This window comes from Bos grunniens, chromosome 6 (assembly GCF_055505025.1).
Source record: "Bos grunniens cultivar Pamir isolate PY7600 chromosome 6, Bosgru_T2T1.0, whole genome shotgun sequence".
NCBI lineage: Eukaryota > Metazoa > Chordata > Mammalia > Artiodactyla > Bovidae > Bos > Bos grunniens.
In genome coordinates, this window is record NC_141170.1 from 33,380,535 (window position 1) to 33,404,229 (window position 23,695).

The 23,695-nt window shown below is 36.8% G+C and overlaps 1 protein-coding gene across 1 annotated transcript; it reads left to right on the forward strand.

The window, feature by feature from the left end:
• The first annotated feature begins 778 nt into the window (after nt 1–778).
• LOC147370557 (UDP-glucuronosyltransferase 2B31-like) lies at nt 779–22,242 on the forward strand. Its single transcript, XM_086405533.1, has 6 exons — nt 779–1,549; nt 2,365–2,513; nt 9,085–9,216; nt 14,776–14,863; nt 18,569–18,788; nt 21,578–22,242. The coding sequence occupies exons 1-6, from the start codon at nt 820–822 to the stop codon at nt 21,855–21,857; spliced, it is 1,599 nt and encodes a 532-aa protein (XP_086261659.1). The 5' UTR covers nt 779–819; the 3' UTR covers nt 21,858–22,242.
• Nucleotides 22,243–23,695: the final 1,453 nt, after the last annotated feature.

The window sequence follows — 23,695 nt, forward strand, 5'->3', positions numbered from 1 at the left end:
GAAATTCCTATGGTGAGCTTTCCTATGTTTGCTGATCAACCTGATAACTTTGCCTGATGGGCCACAACACACCAGGCTTCCCTGTCCTTCACCATCTCCCAGAGTGTGCTCAAACTCATGTCCATTGAGTTAGTGATGCTATCCAACCATCTCATCCTCTGTCGTCTCCTTCTGCTTTAACTCCCCACTGTCATCAGTAGGCAGATCGTTCAGACAAAAAAATCAGTATGGCAATAGTGATCATAAATTATACAGTTGACCAGTCAAACTTAATTGATATCTTTAGTATTAATACATTACACTAAAAAAAATCGGAACACACATCTTCAGTCTTTGCAAACTGCAGGATTTCTGCTGCTTTTTCATTTTAGTCCAGAACTTTCCCAAAATACTTTACATGGGTTTGCACTTGGTCATTCATTGTTTTTGCTGTTTCTGTGCGGGACACAATTGTTGTGACCTCATAACCCTCCACCTTGTTGATGTCACCTTATCTCTAATTCTGTGTCAAAGCCACTGCAGATTCAAGAGCCTCTCACTTGCTATTGTTTTACACTAGTTAGTCTTCTTTCTCACAGAATATAATTGATGTGTGTGTACAAGATTGGTAACAGCACTGGCAAATGAATACTAAACACACTGTATAATCTCAAAGTGTTCTGCACTTTGCCTTTTCACTTGATTTCCACATTTGCTGACTATTCATGTAATCTATTTTTTAAGGAATAGGAGTTATACTTTAACTTCTGGTTGATGACTTCTGGATATAAGCCTGAGCAATAGCAAAAGTTTGCAGTAATTAATTTTAAAGGACTGCATATGAGCAAGATGTCTATGAAAAGGCTCTCGCTTCTGCTGCTGCTACAGCTGACTTGCTACTTTAGCGGTGGGAGTTGTGGAAAGGTGCTGGTATGGCCAGTGGAATTTAGTCCCTGGCTGAATATAAAGACAATTCTGGAGGAACTTGTCACAAGGGGTCATGAGGTGACTGTTCTGATATCTTCAGCTTCCACTATTCCTAATTCCAGCAAACCATCTACTATGGAATTTGAGACTTTTCCTGTATCTTTCACAAAAAGTGATTATGAGAATTTTATGGAACGTATTCTTGAGGAACTGACATATGTGGCAAAAGATTCCTTTTGGTCCTATCTTTCAACAGTGAAAAACGTATTTTGGGAATTTTTTGATATTGCTTTACGTATGTGTGAAGATGCTGTTTCCAACAAGAAATTAATGACAAAACTGCAGGAATCAAGGTTTGATATCCTTATTGCAGATGCTGTTGGACCCTGTGGTGAACTGCTGGCTGAATTACTTAAAATACCATTCGTGTACAGTCATTACACCTCACCTGGCCACATAATTGAGAAGAATAGCGGAAGACTTCCACTCCCACCATCTTATGTACCTGTTATGCTTTCAGAATTAAGTGATCGCATGACATTCTTAGAGAGGATAAAAAATATGTTATATGCACTTTACTTTGACCTTTTCTTTATGACATACAAAGAGAAGAAGTGGAATCAGTTTTACAGTGAAGTACTAGGTAAGTTGGGCTTCCTGATGGCTCAGTGTGGTAAAGAATCTACCTGCCAATGCAGGAGACACAGGTTTTATCCTTTGGTCAGGAAGATCCCTTGGAAAAGGAAATGGCATTCCATTCCAGTGTTTTTGCCTGTGAAATCCCATGGACAGAGAAGCCTGTTGAGCTATAGTCCATGGAGTTGAAAGAGTCAGTTACCACTTAGCAACCAAACTACTAGGTAAGTCATGTTTTTAGTTGGTAGCATTAAGTCCTATTTTTCCTATTGCCTTGGAAGTTGAGTTTGTCTAAATACAAATTCACAAAAATTTATCTCAAATAAGTGAAACAGTGAAATAAAAATATGAAATGACCCTCAATCTAACAAATATTATGCAAACACTTAAATTATAGGGTAGGGTAAAGCCCATTACTCGTATCGGATACCAGGAAGTCATTTACCACAGACTGAAGTACCCAGGACATCTGCAAGTGACTATCCAACTTACAAAACTTCTTTTTTTAACTTAAAGTCATTACGAATCTCATAAACTGTCTTGATAGATGAAAACATGTACATGGAGAGTTATACACATATTTGTAGTATAAGTATCCAGTTAGCTTTTAGAAATTGTTTCTGCTTGTGTAGAAACAGATGTATTCCAGATATACTTTATTATCCTATACTATGCTACGGTATGTATTTATCAAGCAACAGACACATTCAAACATCTTGGCCACAACATTCCAAGTTCCTTTACAAAAATTATCTTATATACACACATGACAGTAGTCTCATTTGATCAAACATTTGTTGTTGTTTTTCTTTTTACTTTCAGGAAGACCTACTACCTTATCAGAGATGATGGGGAAAGCCGAAATGTGGCTCATTCGAACCTACTGGGATTTTTCATTTCCTCGTCCACGACTACCAAATGTTGAATTTGTTGGAGGGCTCCACTGCAAACCTGCCAAGCCCCTGCCTAAGGTCACCTACTCCTCCTTGTTGTTCTTTGTGAACTTTGTGTTTTCAATAGGAACATTCTGTATTGTTTATTTAGAATATTTGATTACAGGTAGTCAGATATGGGAACCTGGATAAAGTGACCTTCCACCTAGAAAGTGATATATTTCTATATCAACACAACTATCTGAATTTCATTATCATTACAGAATAAACTAGAGAACATGGGACACTTTGAAAATACATCAATTAAATTACAATTTCATTATTCAACACATAGAGAAGCATCATTCATTAAAGAACACATATTTTTGTATAAAAATATATATTTTGTATGAATAATAATAGTTACATTATCACCTGGTGATGCCACCCAATCATCCTATCTCACTATAATAAGTTACATTATAATTGTATTATCATTATTAGAGGATAATTTTGTATATAGCATATTGCAGAAGTGAGTGCTAATATAGGCAAATGGTGTAGGCACAGTTTCTCTCATCTGAGTCTACCTGAATGGCAGAACACAATCAAGTTGTAAAAAAATGTTATAATATGGCAAGACCAGAGTGCTAAAGAAATATTCAGCATGAATCATATAAAGTATCTCTGATCCATAGATAATTATGAGATCTGAAGGATGCTCAGGAATAAACAGAGGAATAGGGCAGGGGTGGAAGAAGATATGGGCTTCCCTCATAGCTCAGTTGGAAGAAGATATAAAAGAAAGGTAGGTGGAGTAGTGATGACAGTTGCCCAAAGTCCAAGTTTAGTCTAGATAGAAAAAGGCTGAATAAAGAAGAAGATGATGCTGTAGAGGTAAGTTGGAAACAGATAATTATAAACATTTGAAACATCTAGTAGGGCCATTGGGAAGAATAGTGAAAGGATTAAGAAAGGAAGAGATGACGGCGGTGGTTTAGTCTCTAAGTTGCATCCGACTCTTGCAGTCACATGGACTGTAGACTGCTAGGCTCCTCTGTCCATGGGATTCTCCAGTGTGAATACTGGAGCGGGTTACCATTTCCTTCTCCAGAGGATCTTCCCAACCCAGGAATCGAACCCAGGTCTCCTGCATGGCAGGCAGACTCTTTACCGACTGAGCTATGACGAAAGCCCTGAGAAAGAGATAGTCATATATTTTTTAAAAATTAAAAGCAAGATGTAGTCACTGGGTTGGACTGTAAATGGTGAAGTGTAGGAAGAGACCATTTAGCAGATTATTGCTAGATATAGACAATAATGAGTGGAAACTAGAGTATGGTGTTCACAGAGATATCACATTAACACATTTTTTCCTTTATTTTAATTTAATTAATTTATTTTAATTGGGGGATAATTACTTTACATTATTGTGGTGGGTTTTGCCATACATTGACATGAATCAGGACGATTTACTTTAAATAAATTTAAATAAATCTCTGGGTTGGGAATAAAAACATACATTTATATGTACATTCATTTATATTGTTGGAAATAGGCATTTATTTTAGCTAGTGCTGTGGTGAAAAGCCTTAAAACTTACAAAAATACTTTAGTATTTCATCTTCTTCATCTGATCATCAAAACCTTAAAAATTCCCAACATTACAAGAGTTTGTATTAAATGCTGCTGCTGCTAAGTCACTTCAGTCATGTCTGACTTTTTGTGACACTATGGACTGTAGCCCACCAGGCTTCTCTGTCCATGGGATCTCCATGCAAAAATACTGGAGTAGGCAGCCATTCCCTTCTCCAGGGGATCTTCTCGACCCAGGGATCAAATCCTGGTTTCCTGCACTCCAGGCAGATTCTTTACCATCTGAGCCACTAGGAAATGCTAAATTATGCTAAATCAGATACAATAAAATATTTACTTAGAAAATAACAAATATAATAAGACCACAGTTTTCTTGAAGATTAAAAAAGCATAAGCTAGAATTACAATTTTCAGGATATATATCATAGTGTATTATTTGATTATAGGATAGAGTAAGGATTAAAATGACAGCACACATTTTAGCATAACATCTTCAAGGTCCACCCATTTTGTCGAAAATGGCAGGATTTCCTTCTTTCTCATGGATGAATAACATTTCATTCTGAGCACGTGTGTGTGTGTGTGTGTGTGTGTGTGTGTGTGTGTGTGTGCATGTCTCTGTATCTATGAAACATCTTTAAGTAATTCATCCACTGGTGGGCACTTAAGTTTCTTCCCTTAGCTAATTGTGAATAATGCTGCAGTCAACATGGAGCACATATACCTCTTCAATATCCTGTTTTTATTTCCTTTGACTGTATACCCAGAAGTAGAATTGCTGGATCTTACAATAGATCTATCTTTAATTGTTTTAGGAACCTTCAATTTATGTTCCATAAGGGCTAAACCAATTTACATTCCCACTGAGAGTGTACAAGCATTCACTTTTCTCCACATTCTCACAATACTTTTCTCTTCTTGGTTATAGACTTTCTAATAAGGGTGAGGTAATATCTGATTGTGATTTTGAAATACATTTCCCTGATGATTACTGATGTTGAGTACCTTTTCCTATACCTGGTGACCATTTGGAAATCTTCTTTGTAAAGTGTATATTTTGTTCATCTGCCCATTCTTTAACTGAATTTTGTTGTTATGAGTTGTGCATATATTCTGGATCTTAACCCCTCATTCAATATATGGTTACAAAACTTTTCTTCCATTCTGTAGATCGCATTTTCATCTTGTTGATTATTTCTTTTGCTGTGCAGAAGCTTTTAAGCTTGTTGTAGTCCCACTTGTGATTTTTTCCTTTTGTTGTGGTCTTGATGTCATATATAAAAACATCGTTTTCAAGACCAGTGCCAAGGAGTTTCATCCTTATATTTTCTTTTAGGGATGTTATGGTATCTGGTCTTATGTTTAAGTCATTGATTCGAGTTGTTTTTATGAGTGGTATAAGATAGAGGTCTTGTTTTTGGCTTTTTTGTTTTTTTCATATGTTTATCCAGTTTTCTCAGAAAAGAAAGTGACTAATATTTCCACAATTGGTGTTCTTGTCTCCCCTGCTCCCTTGTTGAATATTAGTTGAACCCTGTATGCTGTTCCATGGTCTATGTGTCTATTTGGGGGCCAGTACACTATTATTTGAAATATTGAAACTTTGTGGTAAATATGAAATTTCAAGGTGTGATTCTTTTGGGTTTTGATAATGTCAACATTTTAACAGTATTAGTCTTCTGGTCCATGTCACATGATGCCTTTCCATTTTTTATGTTTTCTTCCATTTCTTACAATTTCTTATAGTTATCACTGTACAGATCTTTCACTTCACTGATTAAATTTATTTCTAGGTATTTTCTTGCTTTTGATGCTGTTGTGAATGGGATAGTTTTTTTTCAGATGTTTCATTATTAGTACACAGTAATGAAACTGAATTCTATATAGCGAGATTAGGCATCCTTATTTTGTTTCTGATTAGAGAAAAAGCTTTCAAGTGTTCACTGTTGAGTATAACGTTAGTTTTGGGTTTTTTATATATGTTCTTTATTACACTGAGGTATGTTCCTTCACACCCTACATGTTGAGGGTTTTATCATAAAAGAATGTCATATCTTGTCAAATGTTTTTTGGACATCTGTTGAGATAATCAAGTTATTTTATAGTTCATTCTATTTGTCCTTGTATCACAAAGATAAATCTCACTTGGTCTTAGTATATAATTCTTTTAATGTGCTCTTGAATTTGGCTTGTTGATATTTTGTTGAGAATTTTTGCATTAATATTCAATCTGGATATTGACTTTAGTTTTATCTCCTTGCAATGTCCTTATCTATTTGGTATCATGATTGTGGTGATGACCTTGTAGGATGAGTTTGGAAATGTTCCTACCCTCCTCTTTAATTTTTAAAGATTTTTGAAGAACTGGCATTAATTATTCTATAATATTTCATAGAATACGTCAGTGAAGCCATCAGGCCCTGGGCCTTTTGTGTGTTGATAAGTTTTTGATTACCAATTCAATTTCTTTACTTATTAGGACTGTTCAGATTTTCTACTTCTTCCTGATTCAGTCTTGGTAGGTTCTGTTTTTAAGTTCTCCATTCTTCTCATATATGTATTCATAATTTCTTAGCTTATAATTATTCATGGTAGTCTCGGGATCCTATCTAATTTTTAAGTATCAGTTGTAATGTCTCCATTTCATTTCTTTTTTTTTTTTCTTTTTTTAATAGAAAATTATTTAATTAGTGTATATGTGTTCCCCATCCTGAATCCTCCTCCCTCCTCCCTCCCCACACCATCCCTCTGGGTTGTCCCAGTGCACCAGCCCCAAGCATCCAGCATCGTGCACTGAACCCTGACTGGCATCTCGTTTCATACATGACGTTTCACATGTTTCAATGCCACTCTCCCAAATCTTCCCACCCTCTCCCTCTCCCACAGAGTCCACAAGACTGTTCTATACATCAGTGTCTCCATTTCATTTCTAATCGTATTTATTTGAGTCACTTTTTTTCTTGATTAGTCTAACTAAAGGTTTTCAATTTTGTTTATCTTTTGGAAAAGACAGAGAAGGACAAATACTGTAAGATATCACTTGTATATGAAATCTAAAAATGCCAAACTTGTAATAACAGAGAGTAATATGGTGGTTGCCAGGACTGAGAGGTGGAAGAACAGGAGAAATGTTGTTTAAGGATACAAATTTGCATTTCTTAGTAAATAAATACTAGAGATCTCAGGTACAGAATAGTGAATATGCATACATGCTCAGTCATGTCTGACTCTTCGTGACCCTGTGAACTATAGCCAGCCAGTCTCCTCTGTCGATCAGATTTCCCAGGCAGGAATATTGGGGTGGGTTGCCATTTAAAATTTGGAATTATTCTGGTATAGAAAGTAACTTTTTTTTTAATCAGAAAGGATCAAGGACCACAAAGCAAAATAATTCAGAAACAATTCCAGGCAAATACAGATTCACCAGGAGCTTTATTTAGTTAGAAGTGAATTACTCAAAAGCTGACCAGACCTGTTTTGCAGAAAGCTCTGGGCACCTCTTCCTCTGTGGAGCAGGTGCTCCCAGGGGGACTCATTGAAGTCATATTGAAGGTTCTTCACCACAGTTAGACATAGCACATCCATCTGTGACATTAATTATGCAAGTTCAGGACAAAGGCATCATATGTAAAGAAACACAGCAATATGGTCACTCAAATAAGTAACTATGCAAGGGTAACTTTGGATTATAAATAGAACTCACAGAACTATTTCATACCACTTCCAAACTATAATACTTGACTCCTCAAGTCATTATGACAAAGTTTAAGGTGAAGAATAGGATTACAGAGCTGAATGAATGACATAAAGTGATTCAGATCATATTTTTTTTCATAGTGCTCATAGTCAGGAAATGAAATATTAATGAATAATCTAAATAATTCTCAAAAAGTATGTCTGGAATAAATAAATAAGTTAGCAGAATTATAATAACAAAGAACCAAAGCAAGTTGAATCCGGAAAGTAACTTCCTTCCAAGAATCTATGTTAGTAATTAACATCAAGATTAATGAAGAGTCTGAGGATAATATAGTTTAATAGTACCTCCTTGTACTGAGTACTGGCTCTATCTTATTTCCTGCTTATACAGAAACACATTGCACAAATATATATAATGGAAGAAATTGACCTCATATCACCCATTCTTTTCCCAGGATCTCAAGGATGAAAAACGTTAAAAAAAAAAAAAAAAAGCATCATTATAAAAAACAATATAAAGTTCCTCAAAAAAAATTTTAATGATTTTTTAGTGTTGAATATTTATAGGTACAACTGACCAAAGTCCAAGATATGAAGTTAACATGTTCAAGAAAATTGGGGGAGTGGGGCGGGTGAGAGAGGGAAATCACTCTATTAGCTAACTGTATAGTATGTGAAAAGAATAATGTGAACTTTCTAATATAAAACCTGTCTACACATATAGCTCAGCAATTCCTTTTCTGGGTTTGTTTCCAAAATAATTGAAATTAGTATCCCAGTGAGATACCTGTACAACATATGCATGAAAGCTCTATTCACAGGAGCCAAGAGGTTGAAGCAACCCAAATGTCCATCAACAGAGGAAGCAATAAACAAAATGTCATGTATACAAACAACGGAATATTACTCACCGTTAAAAGGAAATTCTGACACGTCACAGCATGAATGAACCTTACATTAAGTGAAAATAACTAGTCAGAAAAAAAAAAAAATACTGTGCAATTCAACTTATAAGAAGTATCCAGACTAATCTCATTTGTAGAAACAGAGTAGAATGAAACTTGCCAAAGGCTAGAGAAAGAGAAGAGTAGAGTTTCTTAACGATCATAGACTTCCAGTTTTGTCAGATGAAAAAGTTCTGGAGATTGGTTGCACAATGTGAGTATACTTAATACTACTATACTACACACTTAGGAACAATTAAGAAGTAAATTTTATGCCATGTGTATCTTACCACAATATTTTTGTAAGAAATCACTACTCTGATATCTCAAGACAATTTCTGATTTTCTCTCTTTAGTTGCTTGTAGCAATCCCTTCAATAATGTCTGTTATGCTACTGCTCTTTTGTGATGGGCATATTCTTTTTTCACAGGAAATGGAAGAGTTTGTGCAGAGCTCTGGAGAAAATGGTATTGTGGTGTTTTCTTTGGGGTCAATGGTCAGTAACATGTCAGAAGACAGAGCCAAGGTGATTGCATCAGCCTTCGCTCAAATTCCACAAAAGGTAGATACAATAACTTAATCATGGACAACTCTTTAATAAGTCTGTTAAACTCTGTAAAGATCTGATCTTAGACATTTTCTATCAGAAAGGTAAATAATATGATAGCAGCAATTTATCGCATATATATACATATATATGTGTATATATAAACCAAAATATACACTGCAAGTGCTACGGCAGTACAGGGAGTGCCTTTGATCCATAATAATTTTAATTACTCAACATAGTAATCAAAAAGAATGATATTTAAGAGACACAATGTGAATTTTGGTATTATTAATACAATGTTAGCATGAGCAGTAAGATTAACCAGTAAATTCTGCTTTGTCACTTGTTCCTTTTCTTTGAAGGACTTCTGAGGACACAACACACATTTAGATGCTCTCGGGAGTTAAATTTTAACAATAAAGGTAGTCATGCAACATTGATTCAAGTCAAACAATTTCACTTTTCATTGTTTTTGAAAGTAGGGCTTAATAATTCGTAATTTAAGAGAACATACTTCTTCAGCAGCACTGATTAACTTATTATTAAAAAATTATGCTGTTGTTTAGTCATTAAGTCATCTGAATCATTGCAATCCCATGGACTACAGCATGCTAGGCTCCCCTGTCCTTCACTATTACCCAGGGTTTGCCCAGAGTCATGTCCATCGATTTAGTGATGCTATCTAACCATGTCATCCTCTGTCAGCCCTTGTCCTTTTGCCTTCAACCTTTCCCAGATCAGAGTCTTTCCAATGAGTTATCAGGTGGCCAGAGTATTGGAACTTCAGCATCAGTACTTCCAATGAATATTCACGATTGGTTTCATTTAGGATTGACTGGTTTGATGTCCTTGCCATTCAAGGGATTCTCAAGAATATTCTCCAGTACCACAATTCAAAAGTATCAATTCTTCAGTGCTTAACCTTCTTTAAGGACTTCCCCAGTGGCTCAGACGGTAAAGCGTATGCCTATAATGCAAGAGACCTGGGTTCTATCCCTGGGTCGGGAAGATCCTCTGGAGAAGGAAATGGCAATCCACTTGGGTACTCTTGCCTGGAAAATCCCATGGATACAGAAGCCTGGTAAGGCCCAGTCTGTGGGGCCGTGAAGATTCGGACATGACTGGGTGACTTCACCTTATCTTGCCCTACCTAATATTCTTTACTGTCCATCTCTCATATCCATACATGATTACTGGAAAAAAATATAGCTTTGATTATACGGACCTCTTTTGGCAGAGTGATGTCTCTGCTTTTAATACTTTATCTAGATTTGTCATAGCTTTTCTTCCAAGAAGCAAGTGTCTTTTCATTTCATTGCTGAAGTAACCATCCACAATGATTTTGGAGCCCAAGAAGATAAAATATGTCACAGCTTCCACATTTTCCCCACGTATTTGCCATGAAGTGATGGGACCAGATGCCATGAAATTATTGTTTTGAATGCTGAGTTTTAAGACAGCTTTTTCACTTTCATTTTTCACCCTCATCAAGAGTCTCTTTCAGTTCAGTTCAGTCACTCAGTCATGTCCGACTCTTTGAGACTCCATAAATTGCAGCACTCCAGGCCTCCCTGTCCATCACCAACTCCCGGAGTTCACTCAGACTCATGTCAATCGAGTCGATGTTGCCATCCAGCCATCTCATCCTCTGTTGTCCCCTTCTCCTCATGCATGGCAAAACCAATACAATACTGTAAAGTAAAAAAAAAAAAAAAAAGTCTTTTCCAACACCACAGTTCAAAAGCATTAATTCTTTTGCACTCAGCTTTCTTCACAGTCCAACTCTCACATCCATACATGACTAATGGAAAAATCATAGCCTTGACTACACGGACATTTGTTGGCAAAGTAATGTCTCTGCTTTTCAATATTGCTATCTAGGTTGGTTACAACTTTCCTTCCAAGGAGTAAGCGTCTTTTAAACTCATGGCTACAGTCACCATCTGCAGTGATTTTGGAGCCCCAGAAAATAAAGTCTGGCACTGTTTCCACTGTTTCCCCATCTATTTGCCATGAAGTGATGGGACCAGATGCCATGATCTTCGTTTTCTGAATGTTGAACTTTAAGCCAACTTTTTCACTCTCCTCTTTCACTTTCATCAAGAGGCTTTTTAGTTCCTCTTTACTTTCTGCCACAAGAGTGGTGTCATCTGCATATCTGAGGTTATTGATATTTCTCCCGGCAATCTTGATTCCAGCTTGTGTTTCTTCCAGCTCAGCGTTTCTCCTGATGTACTCTGCATATAAGTTAAATATGTTAAATATAACATATAAGTTAAATAAGTTAAATATACAGCCTTGACATACTCCTTTTTCTATTTGGAACCAGTCTGTTGTTCCATGTCCAGTTCTAACTGTTGATTCCCAACCTGCATATAGGTTAGCATAGTCAATGAAGCAGAAGTAGATGTTTTTCTGGAATTCTCTTGATTTTTCTATGATCTAATGAATGATGGCAATTTGATCTCTGGTTCTTCTGCCTTTTCTAAACCCAGATAGCACATCTGGAAAATCTTGGTTCATGTACTGCTCAGGCTGAGCTAAATGATTTTTGAGTATTACCTTGCTAGCATGTGAAAGGAACATAATTTTACAGTAGTTTGATCATTCTTTGGCATTACCCATCTTTGGGTTTGGAATGAAAACTGACCTTTTCCAGTCCTGTGGCCACTGCTGTGTCTTCCAAATTTGCTGGCATACTGAGTGCAGCACTTTAACAGTATCATCTTTTTGGATTTGAAATACCTTGGCTAAATTCCACTAGCTTTCTTCATAGTAATACTTCCTAAGGTCCCATTTTCTTCACACTCCAAGATGTGTGGATCTATGAGTGACCATACCATCATAGTTATCCAGGTTACTAAGATCTCTTTTGTATAGTTCTTCTGTGTATTCTTGCCACCTCTTCTTAATATCTTCTGCTTCTGTTGGGTCCATACAATTTCTGTCCTTTATTGTGCCCATCTTTTCATGAAATGATCCCTTGGGATCTCTAATTTACTTGAAGAGATCTCTAGTCTTTCACATCCCATTGGTTTCTCTATTTCTTTGCATTGTTCACTTAAGAAGGCATTCTTATCTCTCCTATCTCTCCTCTGAAATTCTGCATTCAGTTGAATATATTTTTCTTTCCCTTTCTCCCTTGGCTTTCACTCCCCTTCTTTTCTGCATTATTTATAAACCTCCTCAGATAACCACTTTGTCTTCTGGCATTTCATTTTCTTTGGGGTTGTTTTGATCACTGCCTCCTGTACAGTGTTACACACCTCTATCCACAGTTCTTCAGGCACTATGTATACCAGATATAATCCCTTGAATCTATTTATCACCTCCACTGTGTGATTATATGGGATTTGATTTCTGTCATACCTGAATGGCTAGCAGTTTCCCCCACTTTCAATTTAAGTCTCTCTTCAATTCAAATCTGAATTTTGCACTCAGGTGCTCATGATCTGAACCACAGTCAACTTCAGGTCTTATTTTGCTGACTGTATAGAGCGTCTCCATCTTTGGCTGTAAAGAATATAATCAATCTGATTTTGGTATTGACCATCTGGTGATGCCCATGTATAGAGTCATCAGTTGTTGGAAAAGGATGTTTACTATGACCAGTGTGTTCTCTTGACTAAAGTCTGTTAGCCTTTGCCTGCTTCTTTTAGTACTACAAGGCCAAACTTGCCTGTTACCCGAGATATCTCTTAACTTCTTACTTTTACATTCCAATGCCTATGATGAAAAGACTTCTTCTTCTTCATTATTTTCTTTTTTTTTAGTGTTAATTCTAGAAGGTCTTGTGGGTCTTGCTGAATCATTCTTCAGCAATAGTGGCTGGGGCATAGACCTGGATTACTGTGATGTGAATGGTTTGCCTTGGAAATGAACCAAGATCATTCTGTTGTTTTTGAGATTGCACCAAAGCACTGCATTTCAGAACTTTTTGTTGACTGTGAGAGCTACTCCATTTCTTCTAAGAAATTCTTAACCACAGTAGTAGATATAATGGTCATCTGAATTAAATTCATCGAACTTGTTCATTTTAGTTCATGGATTCCTAAGATGTTGATATTCACTCTTGCCATCTCCTGCTTGACCATGTCCATTACCTCGATTTCATTGGCCTAACATTCCAGGATCTTATGTTCTTTACAGCATCATACTTTCACCACCAGACACATCCACAACTGAGCATCATTTCTTCATTGGCCCAGTCACTTCATTCTTTCTGGAACTATTAGTAATTGCCCTCCACTCTTCCTCAACAGCATATTGGACACATTCTGACCTGGAAAACTCATCTTCCAGTGTCATATATCTTTGCCTTTTCATACTGTTCATGTGGTTCTCACGGCAAAGATAGTGGAGTGGTTGTCCATTCCCTCCTCCGGTGGACCACAGCTTGTCAGAACACTCCACTATGACCCATCTGCCCTTGGGTAGCCCTGCAGAGCATGGCTCATAGCTTCATTGAGTTACACAAGTCCCTTTACCATGACAAGGCTGTGATCTATGAAGGGGATTAATAAATTATAAATAAGCCAAAATATTTATCTTAGGTGATTGACTGCATACTTTTTCCTCTCTATAATCAAAATGTATAAAATTCTAATAAATAACTTCCCCTTTTAACTACTTGATATAAGTAAACTCTTTTACAACAGTCAAAAATAAATAAATCACTGAATATCAAATTTGAAAATGAGCACTAGCATATAAAGAAAGCAAATGAATGTGTAGGTTATGTGTAATCTGCCACTGGCTTGTTGTATTGGAAACAAAACCACCTATCCATGGAAGAAAAGCTATGACAAACACAGACAGTGTTCTAAAAAGCAAAGCAGCACTTGCCCGGAAAAGTCCATATAGTCAAAGCTATGCTTTTTCAGTAGTCGTGTATGGATGTGAGAGTTGGACCATAAAGAAGGCTGATGGCCAAAGAATTGTTGCTTTTGAATTGTGGTGCTGGAGAAGACTCTTGAGAGTCCCCTGGACTGCAGGATCAAACCAGTCAATCCTAAGTTAATCAACCTTGAATATTCATTGGAAGGACTGATGCTAAAGCTGAAGCTCCAATACCTTGGCCATCTGATGCAAAGAGATGACTCATTGAAGAAGACCTTGATGCTGAGAAAGATTAAGGGCAGGAGGAAAAGGGAGTGACAGAGGATGAGTTGGTTGGATAGCAACACAGAATCAATGGATATGAATATGAGCAACTTCTGAGAGATAGTGAAGGACAGGGAAGCCTAGCATGCTGCAGTCCATGGGATGCAAAGAGTTGGACACAACTTAGTGACTGAAAAGCAACAATAAAACAGTTTTTTTTTAAATATTTGAATTGGTCATTGAAAATCTCACCTGTCTCTGCCATCATGTGTACATAATTAATACATCAAATGTAGGAATTCCTATGTATGTCCTTCTATTACTAGTTACCATTACTTAATATGTCTTCATTTCCTTACATGTCATATGGACGATATGTAATTATATGTATCTTAGTCAATTTAGAAATTATTATTATAACTTGGAAGTTCAACTCATAGAATAAGGTATTTCCTTTACTTTTAACAGGTGCTATGGAGATATGATGGCAAAAAACCAGATACCTTAAGACCCAACACCCGGTTGTATAAATGGCTTCCCCAGAATGACCTTCTTGGTGAGACTTGTCAGAACAAATAATGAAAATATGAGTAACAGCCAAGCAGAGTGAGAGTGCTTCAACAGGAAACACACTTAGAAAGCAATTATTGAAACACTGAAAAAGAAAACTTTACTAGTCTATTATAATTGTCTTTGCTATGAGAAAAAAAGGAGAACATATAAAAGTTGTCAGTTTATTCTACGTAGTCACATCCCTTACAGCCAGAATCTTTACTTTAGCTGTAATTACTTCTCACAGTGAACTTTTCAATATCTTCCTGGATTATTGTTCTGTCTCTGAATTCTTTCATTATACTCATCATTTCCATTCTGTAGAGGTATGTTCAGATCAGATCAGTGGCTCAGTCGTGTCTGACTCTTTGCGACCCCATGAATCGCAGCACGCCAGGCCTCCCTGTCTATCACCAACTCCCGGAGTTCACTCAGACTCACGTCCATCGAGTCGGCGATGCCATCCAACCATCTCCTCCTCTCTCGTCCCCTTCTCCTCCTGGCCCAATCCCTCCCAGCATCAGAGGCTTTTCCAATGAGTCAACTCTTCACATGAGGTGGCCAAAGTACTGGAGTTTCAGCTTTAGCATCATTCCTTCCAAAAAAATCCCAGGGCTGATCTCCTTCAGAATGGACTGGTTGGATCTCCTTGCAGTCCAAGGGACTCTCAAGAGTCTTCTCCAACACCTCAGTTCAAAAGCATCAATTCTTCGGCGCTCAGCCTTCTTCACAGTCCAACTCTCACATCCATACATGACAACAGGAAAAATCATAGCCTTAACTAGACGAACATTTGGTGGCAAAGCAATGTCTCTGCTTTTGAATATGCTATCTAGGTTGGTCACAACTTTCCTTCCAAGGAGTAAGCGTCTTTTAATTTCATGGCTGCAGTCACCATCTACAGCGATTTTGGAGCCCCGAAAAATAAAGTCTGATACTGTTTCCACTGTTTCTCCATCTACTTCCCATGAAGTGGTGGGACCGGATGCCATGATCTTCGTTTTCTGAATGTTGAGCTTTAAGCCAACTTTTTCACTCTCCTCTTTCACTTTCATCAAGAGGCTTTTTAGTTCCTCTTCCCTTTCTGCCATAAGGGTGGTGTCATCTGCATATCTGAGGTTATTGATATTTCTCCCGGCAATCTTGATTCCAGCTTGTGTTTCTTCCAGTCCAGTGTTTCTCATGATGTACTCTGCATGTAAGTTAAATAAACAGGGTGACAATATATAGCCTTGACGTACTCCTTTTCCTATTTGGAACCAGTCTGTTGTTCCATGTCCAGTTCTAACTGTTGCTTCCTGACCTGCATACAAATTTCTCAAGAGGCAGATCAGGTGGTCTGGGATTCCCATCTCTTTCAGAATTTTCCACAGTTTATTATGACCCACACAGTCAAAGGCTTTGGCATAGTCAATAAAGCAGAAATAGATGCTTTTCTGGAACTCTCTTGATTTTTCTATGATCCAGCGGATGTTGGCAATTTGATCTCTGGTTCCTCTGTCTTTTCTAAAACCAGCTTGAACATCAGGAAATTCACGGTTCACATATTGCTGAAGCCTGGCTTCGAGAATTTTGAGCATTACTTTACTAGCACGTAAGAGGAGTGCAATTGTGCCGTAGTTTGAGTATTCTTTGGCATTGCCTTTCTTTGGGATTGGAATGAAAACTGACCTTTTCCAGTGCTGTGGCCACAGCTGAGTTTTCCAAATTTGCTGGCATATTGAATGCAGCACTTTCACAGCATCATCTGTCAGGATTTGAAATAGCTCAACTGGAGTTCCGTCACCTTCACTAGCTTTGTTCATAGTGATGCTTTATAAGGCCCACTTGACTTCACATTACAGGATGTCTGGCTCTAGGTTAGTGATCACACCATCATCATTATCTGGGTCATGAAGATCTTTTTTGCACAGTTCTTCTGTGTATTCTTGCCATCTCTTCTTAATATCTTCTGCTTCTATTAGGTCCATACCAATTCTGTCCTTTATCAAGCCCATCTTTGCATGAAATGTTCCTTTGATATCTCTGATTTTCTTGAAGAGATCCCTAGTCTTTCCCATTCTCTTGTTTTCCTCTATTTCTTTGCACTGATCGCTGAGGAAGGCTTTCTTATCTCTTCTTGCTATTCTTTGTAACTCTGCATTCAGATATTTGTATCTTTCTTTTCTCCTTTGCTTTTCACTTCTTTTCTTTTCACAGCTATTTGTAAGGCCTCCCCAGACAGCCATTTTGCTTTTTTGCATCTCTTTTCCACAGGGATGGTCTTGATCCCTGTCTCCTGTACAATGTCATGAACTTCATCCCATAGTTCATCAAGCACTCTATCTATCAGATCTAGGCCCTTAAATCTATTTCTCACTTCCACTGTATAATCATAAGGGATTTGATTTAGGTCATACCTGAATGGTCTAGTGGTTTTCCCTACTTTCTTCAATTTAAGTCTGAATTTGGCAATATGGAGTTCATGGTCTGAGCCACAGTCAGCTCCTGGTCTTGTTTTTGCTGACTGTATAGAGCTTCTCCATCTTTGGCTGCAAAGAATATAATCAGTCTGATTTCGGTGTTGACCATCTGGTGATGTCCATGTATAGAGTCTTCTCTTGTATTGTTGGAAGAGGGTGCTTGTTATGACCAGTGCATTTTCTTGGCAAAACTCTATTAGTCTTTGCCCTGCTTCATTCCGTATTCCACGGCCAAATTTCCCTGTTACTCCAGATGTTTCTTGATTTCCTACTTTTGTATTCCAGTCCCCTATAATGAAAAGGACATCTTTCTTTGGTATTAGTTCTAAAAGGTCTTGTAGGTCTTCATCGAACCGTTCAACTTCAGCTTCTTCAGCGTTACTGTTTGGGGCATAGACTTGGATTACTGTGATATTGAATGGTTTGCCTTGGAAACGAACAGAGATCATTCTGTCGTTTTTGAGATTGCATCCAAGTACTGCATTTCGGACTCTTTTGTTGACCATGATGGCTACTCCATTTCTTCTGAGGGATTCCTGCCCGCAGTAGTAGATATAATGGTCATCTGAGTTAAATTCACCCATTCCAGTCCATTTCAGTTCGCTGATTCCTAGAATGTCGACATTCACTCTTGGCATCTCCTGTTTGGCCATTTCCAATTTGCCTTGATTCATGGACCTGACATTCCAGGTTCCTATGCAATATTGCTCTTTACAGCATGAAAAGAACTCTTGTGCCATTACCAATGACTCTCAATTTTCTGGAAAAAAAAAAAAAAAGGCACAATCATTTTTGTGAAACAATAACACACTTCATGGTAAAATTTAGCTTTTCCTTCTTGTGGTTCCAGTGCCACTACGATTATCCTTCTTTTCCCCTGACACCATTCCTATCAAGCTAAATGGCTTCACTGTATCTTTAGGTGAATAAATTCGGGCATGTCCTCTTCTTTTTTTGCACATGTGGTTTCTTTTACCCAGAATGCTCTTTCAAGTTGTTCCCCTGCTGATCCTGGATTCATTTGTGATGTTCAAGTGACTCAGCACTTCTTTCACAAAGTCTTCATTTACTCCTTCAGCAGACATAGTCGTTTCTTCTCTGAATTCTGGAAGCAAACAAAAGCACTTTCATATGCGTAATAATCTGTTATCTAAAAGATACTCCTCAATCCAGTGCCTTATAATGCCAGTTTCTCATTTTATTCTGAGTTATAATTAATAACCTTACTGAAATTCACTCAATCCTAGGCCATCCAAAAACCAAAGCCTTTATAACTCACGGTGGAAGCAATGGTGTTTATGAGGCCATCTATCACGGGATCCCTATGGTGGGCACTCCTTTGTTTGCTGATCAAGCTGATAACATTGCTCGAATGAAATCCAAGGGAACAGCTATCAGGTTGGACTTGGAAACAATGTCAACAAGAGATTTGCTCAACGCATTGAAGGAAGTCATTAATAATCCTTCGTGAGTATATATATATATATTTCTTTCTTTTTTTCTTTCTTTACTAGCTAATCCTTCTAGAGAAGTTCTCATCTGAAGGCCAGGGAGGCAGTGACATAAGCACAAGAAGGTGTAAGATTTGCTCAATGTTTTGAAAATAGACAAAAATAACAGGTTGTGAATGTCACATTAAGATTTTTTCATGGTCTTATGGAAAAAGTTTGTCAGTGTTTTAAAGATAGTGGAGAAATGTTGAAAACTTAATCATTAGAATGAGAAGAACCACTGAAATGGTAATAGAAGGATTAAGAAGCATTGAGAACAAAGTTATTGTAGGGAACCATGAATGCGATGGATACTCATCTGCCCACTTTCTTTCAGCATGTGAACTTCTCAAATGTTTTAAACTCTTAAAAGATGGTTTATTTTCACTAAGTCATCATGACATCATCCATTTCAAATTTTAATTACATTTATATTTTCCAACTTTTCTATGCTAATATTTTGACTCCATCTCTGATAAATGATAAACAGCTATAACTTTCTAATTACCCAGTTTCAACTATGTATATACTATTTATAAATGTGGGTGTATTCTTGGGTTGTTGTTGTTGTTGTTGTTTTTACTGTGGTCATTTTGTCTTCTTTGGAAGAATTATAAATCTAAACATAATGGACTCGGCAGGAGTATGTTGATATGAAAAAGTGAAAGTGTTGGTTTCTCAGTTGTGTTTGACTCTTTGGGACCCCATAGACTGTATCCCATCACTCCTCAGTAAATGGAATTTTCCAGGCAAGAACATGGGAATAGGTAGCCATTCTCTTCTCCAGAGGATCTTGCTGATCCAGGGATCAAACCAGGTCTCTGCATTGCAGGCAGATTCTTTACATCTGAGCCACCGGGGAATCCCATATGTTGGGATATTCCTTTTTTTTTAAATGTTACACAATTTTTAAAGGTTATTTTCCATTTAAAGTAATTACCAAAGAGTGGCTAAATTTCCAGTGTTGTACAACACCTCCTTGAGCTTATATTATTCCCAGTAATTTTGCCTCCTACTCCCCACCTGTGTGTTTCTACTACCCCAAATCTGGTAACCAATAGATTGTTTTCTGTATCTGCTAGTCTGTAATAATATTTTGATCCCATCATTGATAAATGGTAAACAACTAGAATTTTCTAATTTACTCAATTACAACTATGTATATACAGCTTATAAATGTAAGTATCTTCAGAGTTCTTTTATTTGTGCTTGTTTTTGTCTTATTTGGAATAGATAGTTATGTTGGGATATTCCTATTTAAAAGCCACATTTTCTGAAAACGGAAATACTTTATTTCTAAATCACTTCAGGATATACATGAATTCCAATGACACAATTATATTAATATCACAAATATGATGTATATATTCCCCCTTTTTTATCATAATGACTTTGTAAAGAAAACATTTTGAGAATGTGTCAGTAATAGCAGCAAAAACCATTTTGTGTTTTATAAGCAGTGTTATTTAAATTTAATTTTAGCACAGCTATTGTCCTAAGTGAGCAGCATAAAAAGCACTATTTTTCTTTTTTTTTAAAGAAACAAATCTTTCATTTGCTGTTTTTAAATAAATGTACATATCTCTAGTATATTTATATGTCTTTTTAATTTTTAATAATGTAATGTTGGGGTCAAAAATGAAGATATACTGACTGTTCATGATATGCTACATGTTGTATTTAGTAAAACAGTGTTACTTTACACATATTAAGTAACTTCTTTATTGTAGTCTATTCCTATTGTATTAAAAATATATTTCCAGGATTACTGCAGTCTTTGCAAAAACCCAGTGCTCCTCCTGTGTTTTTGACAGTAAAGGGAGAAAAGTTACTTCCATTGTTATTACTACATTGCCATGTTATAGCATTTTGTGATTTAAACTTCATGTGCTATATCTCTTTATCCTTCTTTCTTGTCTGTTAGTCTGCCATCATTTCAGCAGTAGAAACAAGTGTGTCTGCAATGCCTGAGAGTAAAATGCTGAGCCTTCTCCAGAATTTTAGAACAAGAACCAGAACAACAAAACTAGTAAACATTTACTGAGTGTCTACTGCATGCCAGGAATGCCTCTAAGAATCAATACAATATTATCAAAATAATTAGATAAGGTACTATTCCTAGCCATTTTATAGTACAATGAAAAACTGAGAAACAGATTCTATCATGATTGAGCCCTCCAAAGTAAAATTAAAAGTTTAAAAAATAAAAAAGTTTTAAGATGTTAATAAAATTAATTTTTTAAAAAATTTGAAGAACAGAAAGAATAAAAAAGCAGCCAACAAAGGAAGAGTCAGGAATCAAACTGAGTCAATCTACTTCCACATTTTCAACCACCACTTCACTAATGTAACATCAGCGTTGTCTGGACATGTCTCCAAACCTCATCACTGATTTACCTGCTATATCTAGATTATAACATTTGAAATACATCTATCAGGTCCATTAACAATTCTTTATGAGATGATTCAAACTTTGGACAAACATATTATGAATTTCTTTTCTTTTCTTTCCCTTTGGGACAGCTCATCCCATTCTTTAGAATACACAATCTTGTTCTCTCCCATTTTCTTTCTTTTCTTTGCAGCTTGAAACATTATGCATTTAAGAAATCCTAGCCCATAAGCTAATACCTCAATAATCACCTCAGAGAAAATTATGTTTTTCTTCCACTCTGTGTTGCACTCTGTTACCATCTGCAAGAAAATTTCACACATTTATTTATTATAGCTCATTCCATAAATGATAACTGTTTGATTTTCCTTCAGCTACAAAGAGAATGTGATGAGATTATCAGCCATTCAACATGATCAGCCTATGAAGCCCTTGGACAGAGCAGTCTTCTGGATCGAGTTTGTCATGCGCCACAAAGGAGCCAAGCACTTGCGGCCAGCTATCCATGACCTCACCTGGTTCCAGTACCACTCTCTGGATGTCATTGGGTTCCTACTGGCCTGTGTGGCAACTGCCATATTTGTCATCACAAAATGTTGTCTATTTTGTTGCTTGAAGTTTGCTAAATTAGGAAAGAAGGAGAAAAGAGACTAGCTGTATCAGACCTCAGCGCAGGGGTCCCCAACCCCTGAGATCTAATGGCTGATGATCTGAGGTGGAGCTGATGCAATAATAGAAACAAAGTGAGCAATAAATGTGATGTGCTTGAATCGTCCCAAACCCATTGCTTCCTACCCCAGTCCATGGAAAAATTGTCTTCCATGAAACTGGTTCCTGGGGCCTAAAAGGTTGGGTACTGCTGCTCTAGCAGTTCTGCCTCATAGAACTCCTCATAGAACTCTCCATAAAACTATGTGGGTATGTATTGAAATTTATTGTTTTAATGCAAAAGTATACTAAAAAGATATGATTGAATTTAACTGGTTTTCACATATTGCGTGTAGAAACAAGAACAATAAAAGTCTATTCATAGTATCCATATTATTTTGTAGATATTCAGATTTTACCTTGATTTTTGTATAGAATTTTATAGCTTTTCCTTGCTATAGAAATTGTTCAATAATTGGAATTCTTTTGAAAAATTCACCCTTTAATTTTATTTGTGAGACCACTAATAGTTATTCATTTTTACTGTGCATTCAGCCTCAACATCACTTCTTACCTAAAGCCATGGCAAGACACTAGCCTTCGTCCAGTTAATCTCATTTGCCTTTGGAGTGTTTGTGGAATTAGAAGTATAGCAACTGCTACATGCTTCCTTTTATAAAATTGAGATATTTGCAAAAACCTTTAATTTCATGACCTAATTCTCTTTTTGTCATCCACCTTTTATTCACCTATTATTTTCACTCCCATAATCAGCCTTTGCTAATGGATATAAGTTCTCAACTGTATGTTAAGAAAATTATAACCTGAACTCTATATTCAGGTTGAACTCTAAATTCAAAAGAGACTTTTGAATTTTCTTTCTTGCCAAAGCTACCTGAATATATCTATGATCTTATCTATATTGACATATATATCTAAATCTATGTATATTTTTACAATTCAGGACACAGCACCACTTAGCTACTTGCAGATATGATGAAAAATTCAATGGGTTTGTTGAACACAGACTGAATTATTTACTATTATATTATAATGTGGGCTTCCCTGATAGCTCAGCTGGTAAAGAAACTGCCTGCAATGCAGGAGACCCCAGTTTGATTCCTGGGTTGGGAAGATGCCCCTGGAGAAGGGATAGGCTACCCACTCCAGTATTCTTGGGCTTCCCTGGTGGCTCAGAAGGTAAAGAATCTGCCTGCAAAGTGGGAGACCTGGCTTTAATACCAGGTTGGGAAGATCCCCTGGAGAAGGGAATAGCTACCCACTCCAGTACTCTGGCCTAGAGAATTCCATGGGCAGAGGAGCCAGGTAAGCTACAGTCCATGGGGTCCCAAAGAGCTGGATATGACTGAGCAACTTTCACTTTCATATTATATTATATCATAACCACGCTTTAGATCAGCATTTATCATTCTTTTGTCTCTTTCCTCAGGAAGCTATTGTGTCATCCCTCCCATAACGCTTACATGTAAACGTTCAATCCCTTATCATGACAGAAAATATTATAGACGTTATTTTCTTTAAACCTAGGTCCACTGTGCCTGAGATAATCAGAAACAATGAGCACAGTACAAACATCACATAAATTTTGTGAAAATATTGGTGAATCAAATGAAAACAATCTGAAGGTACTGATGAAAACTGTACATCAGAAAAGCAGTTTATAATCAAAATGTCCAGGTGAGGGAATGAATCTCGTCTTATTGGTCAAGGGGCCCACCATCCACAACATATAACAAAACATTCATCAGCCTTAGGGATAATTTATTTTAAAAAATGAAACACTGATGTTTGGGGAATTATAGGAAAATTTACCAAGAATTTCG

Bases quoted from the DNA above. Each gene is read 5' to 3' on its own strand.
- LOC147370557 (XM_086405533.1), top strand. From the start codon at position 820: ATGAGCAAGATGTCTATGAAAAGGCTCTCGCTTCTGCTGCTGCTACAG. The intron at 14,864-18,568 runs GTGAGACTTGTC...ACTCAATCCTAG, and splicing joins TCCCCAGAATGACCTTCTTG to GCCATCCAAAAACCAAAGCC. The intron at 18,789-21,577 runs GTGAGTATATAT...ATTTTCCTTCAG, and splicing joins GAAGTCATTAATAATCCTTC to CTACAAAGAGAATGTGATGA.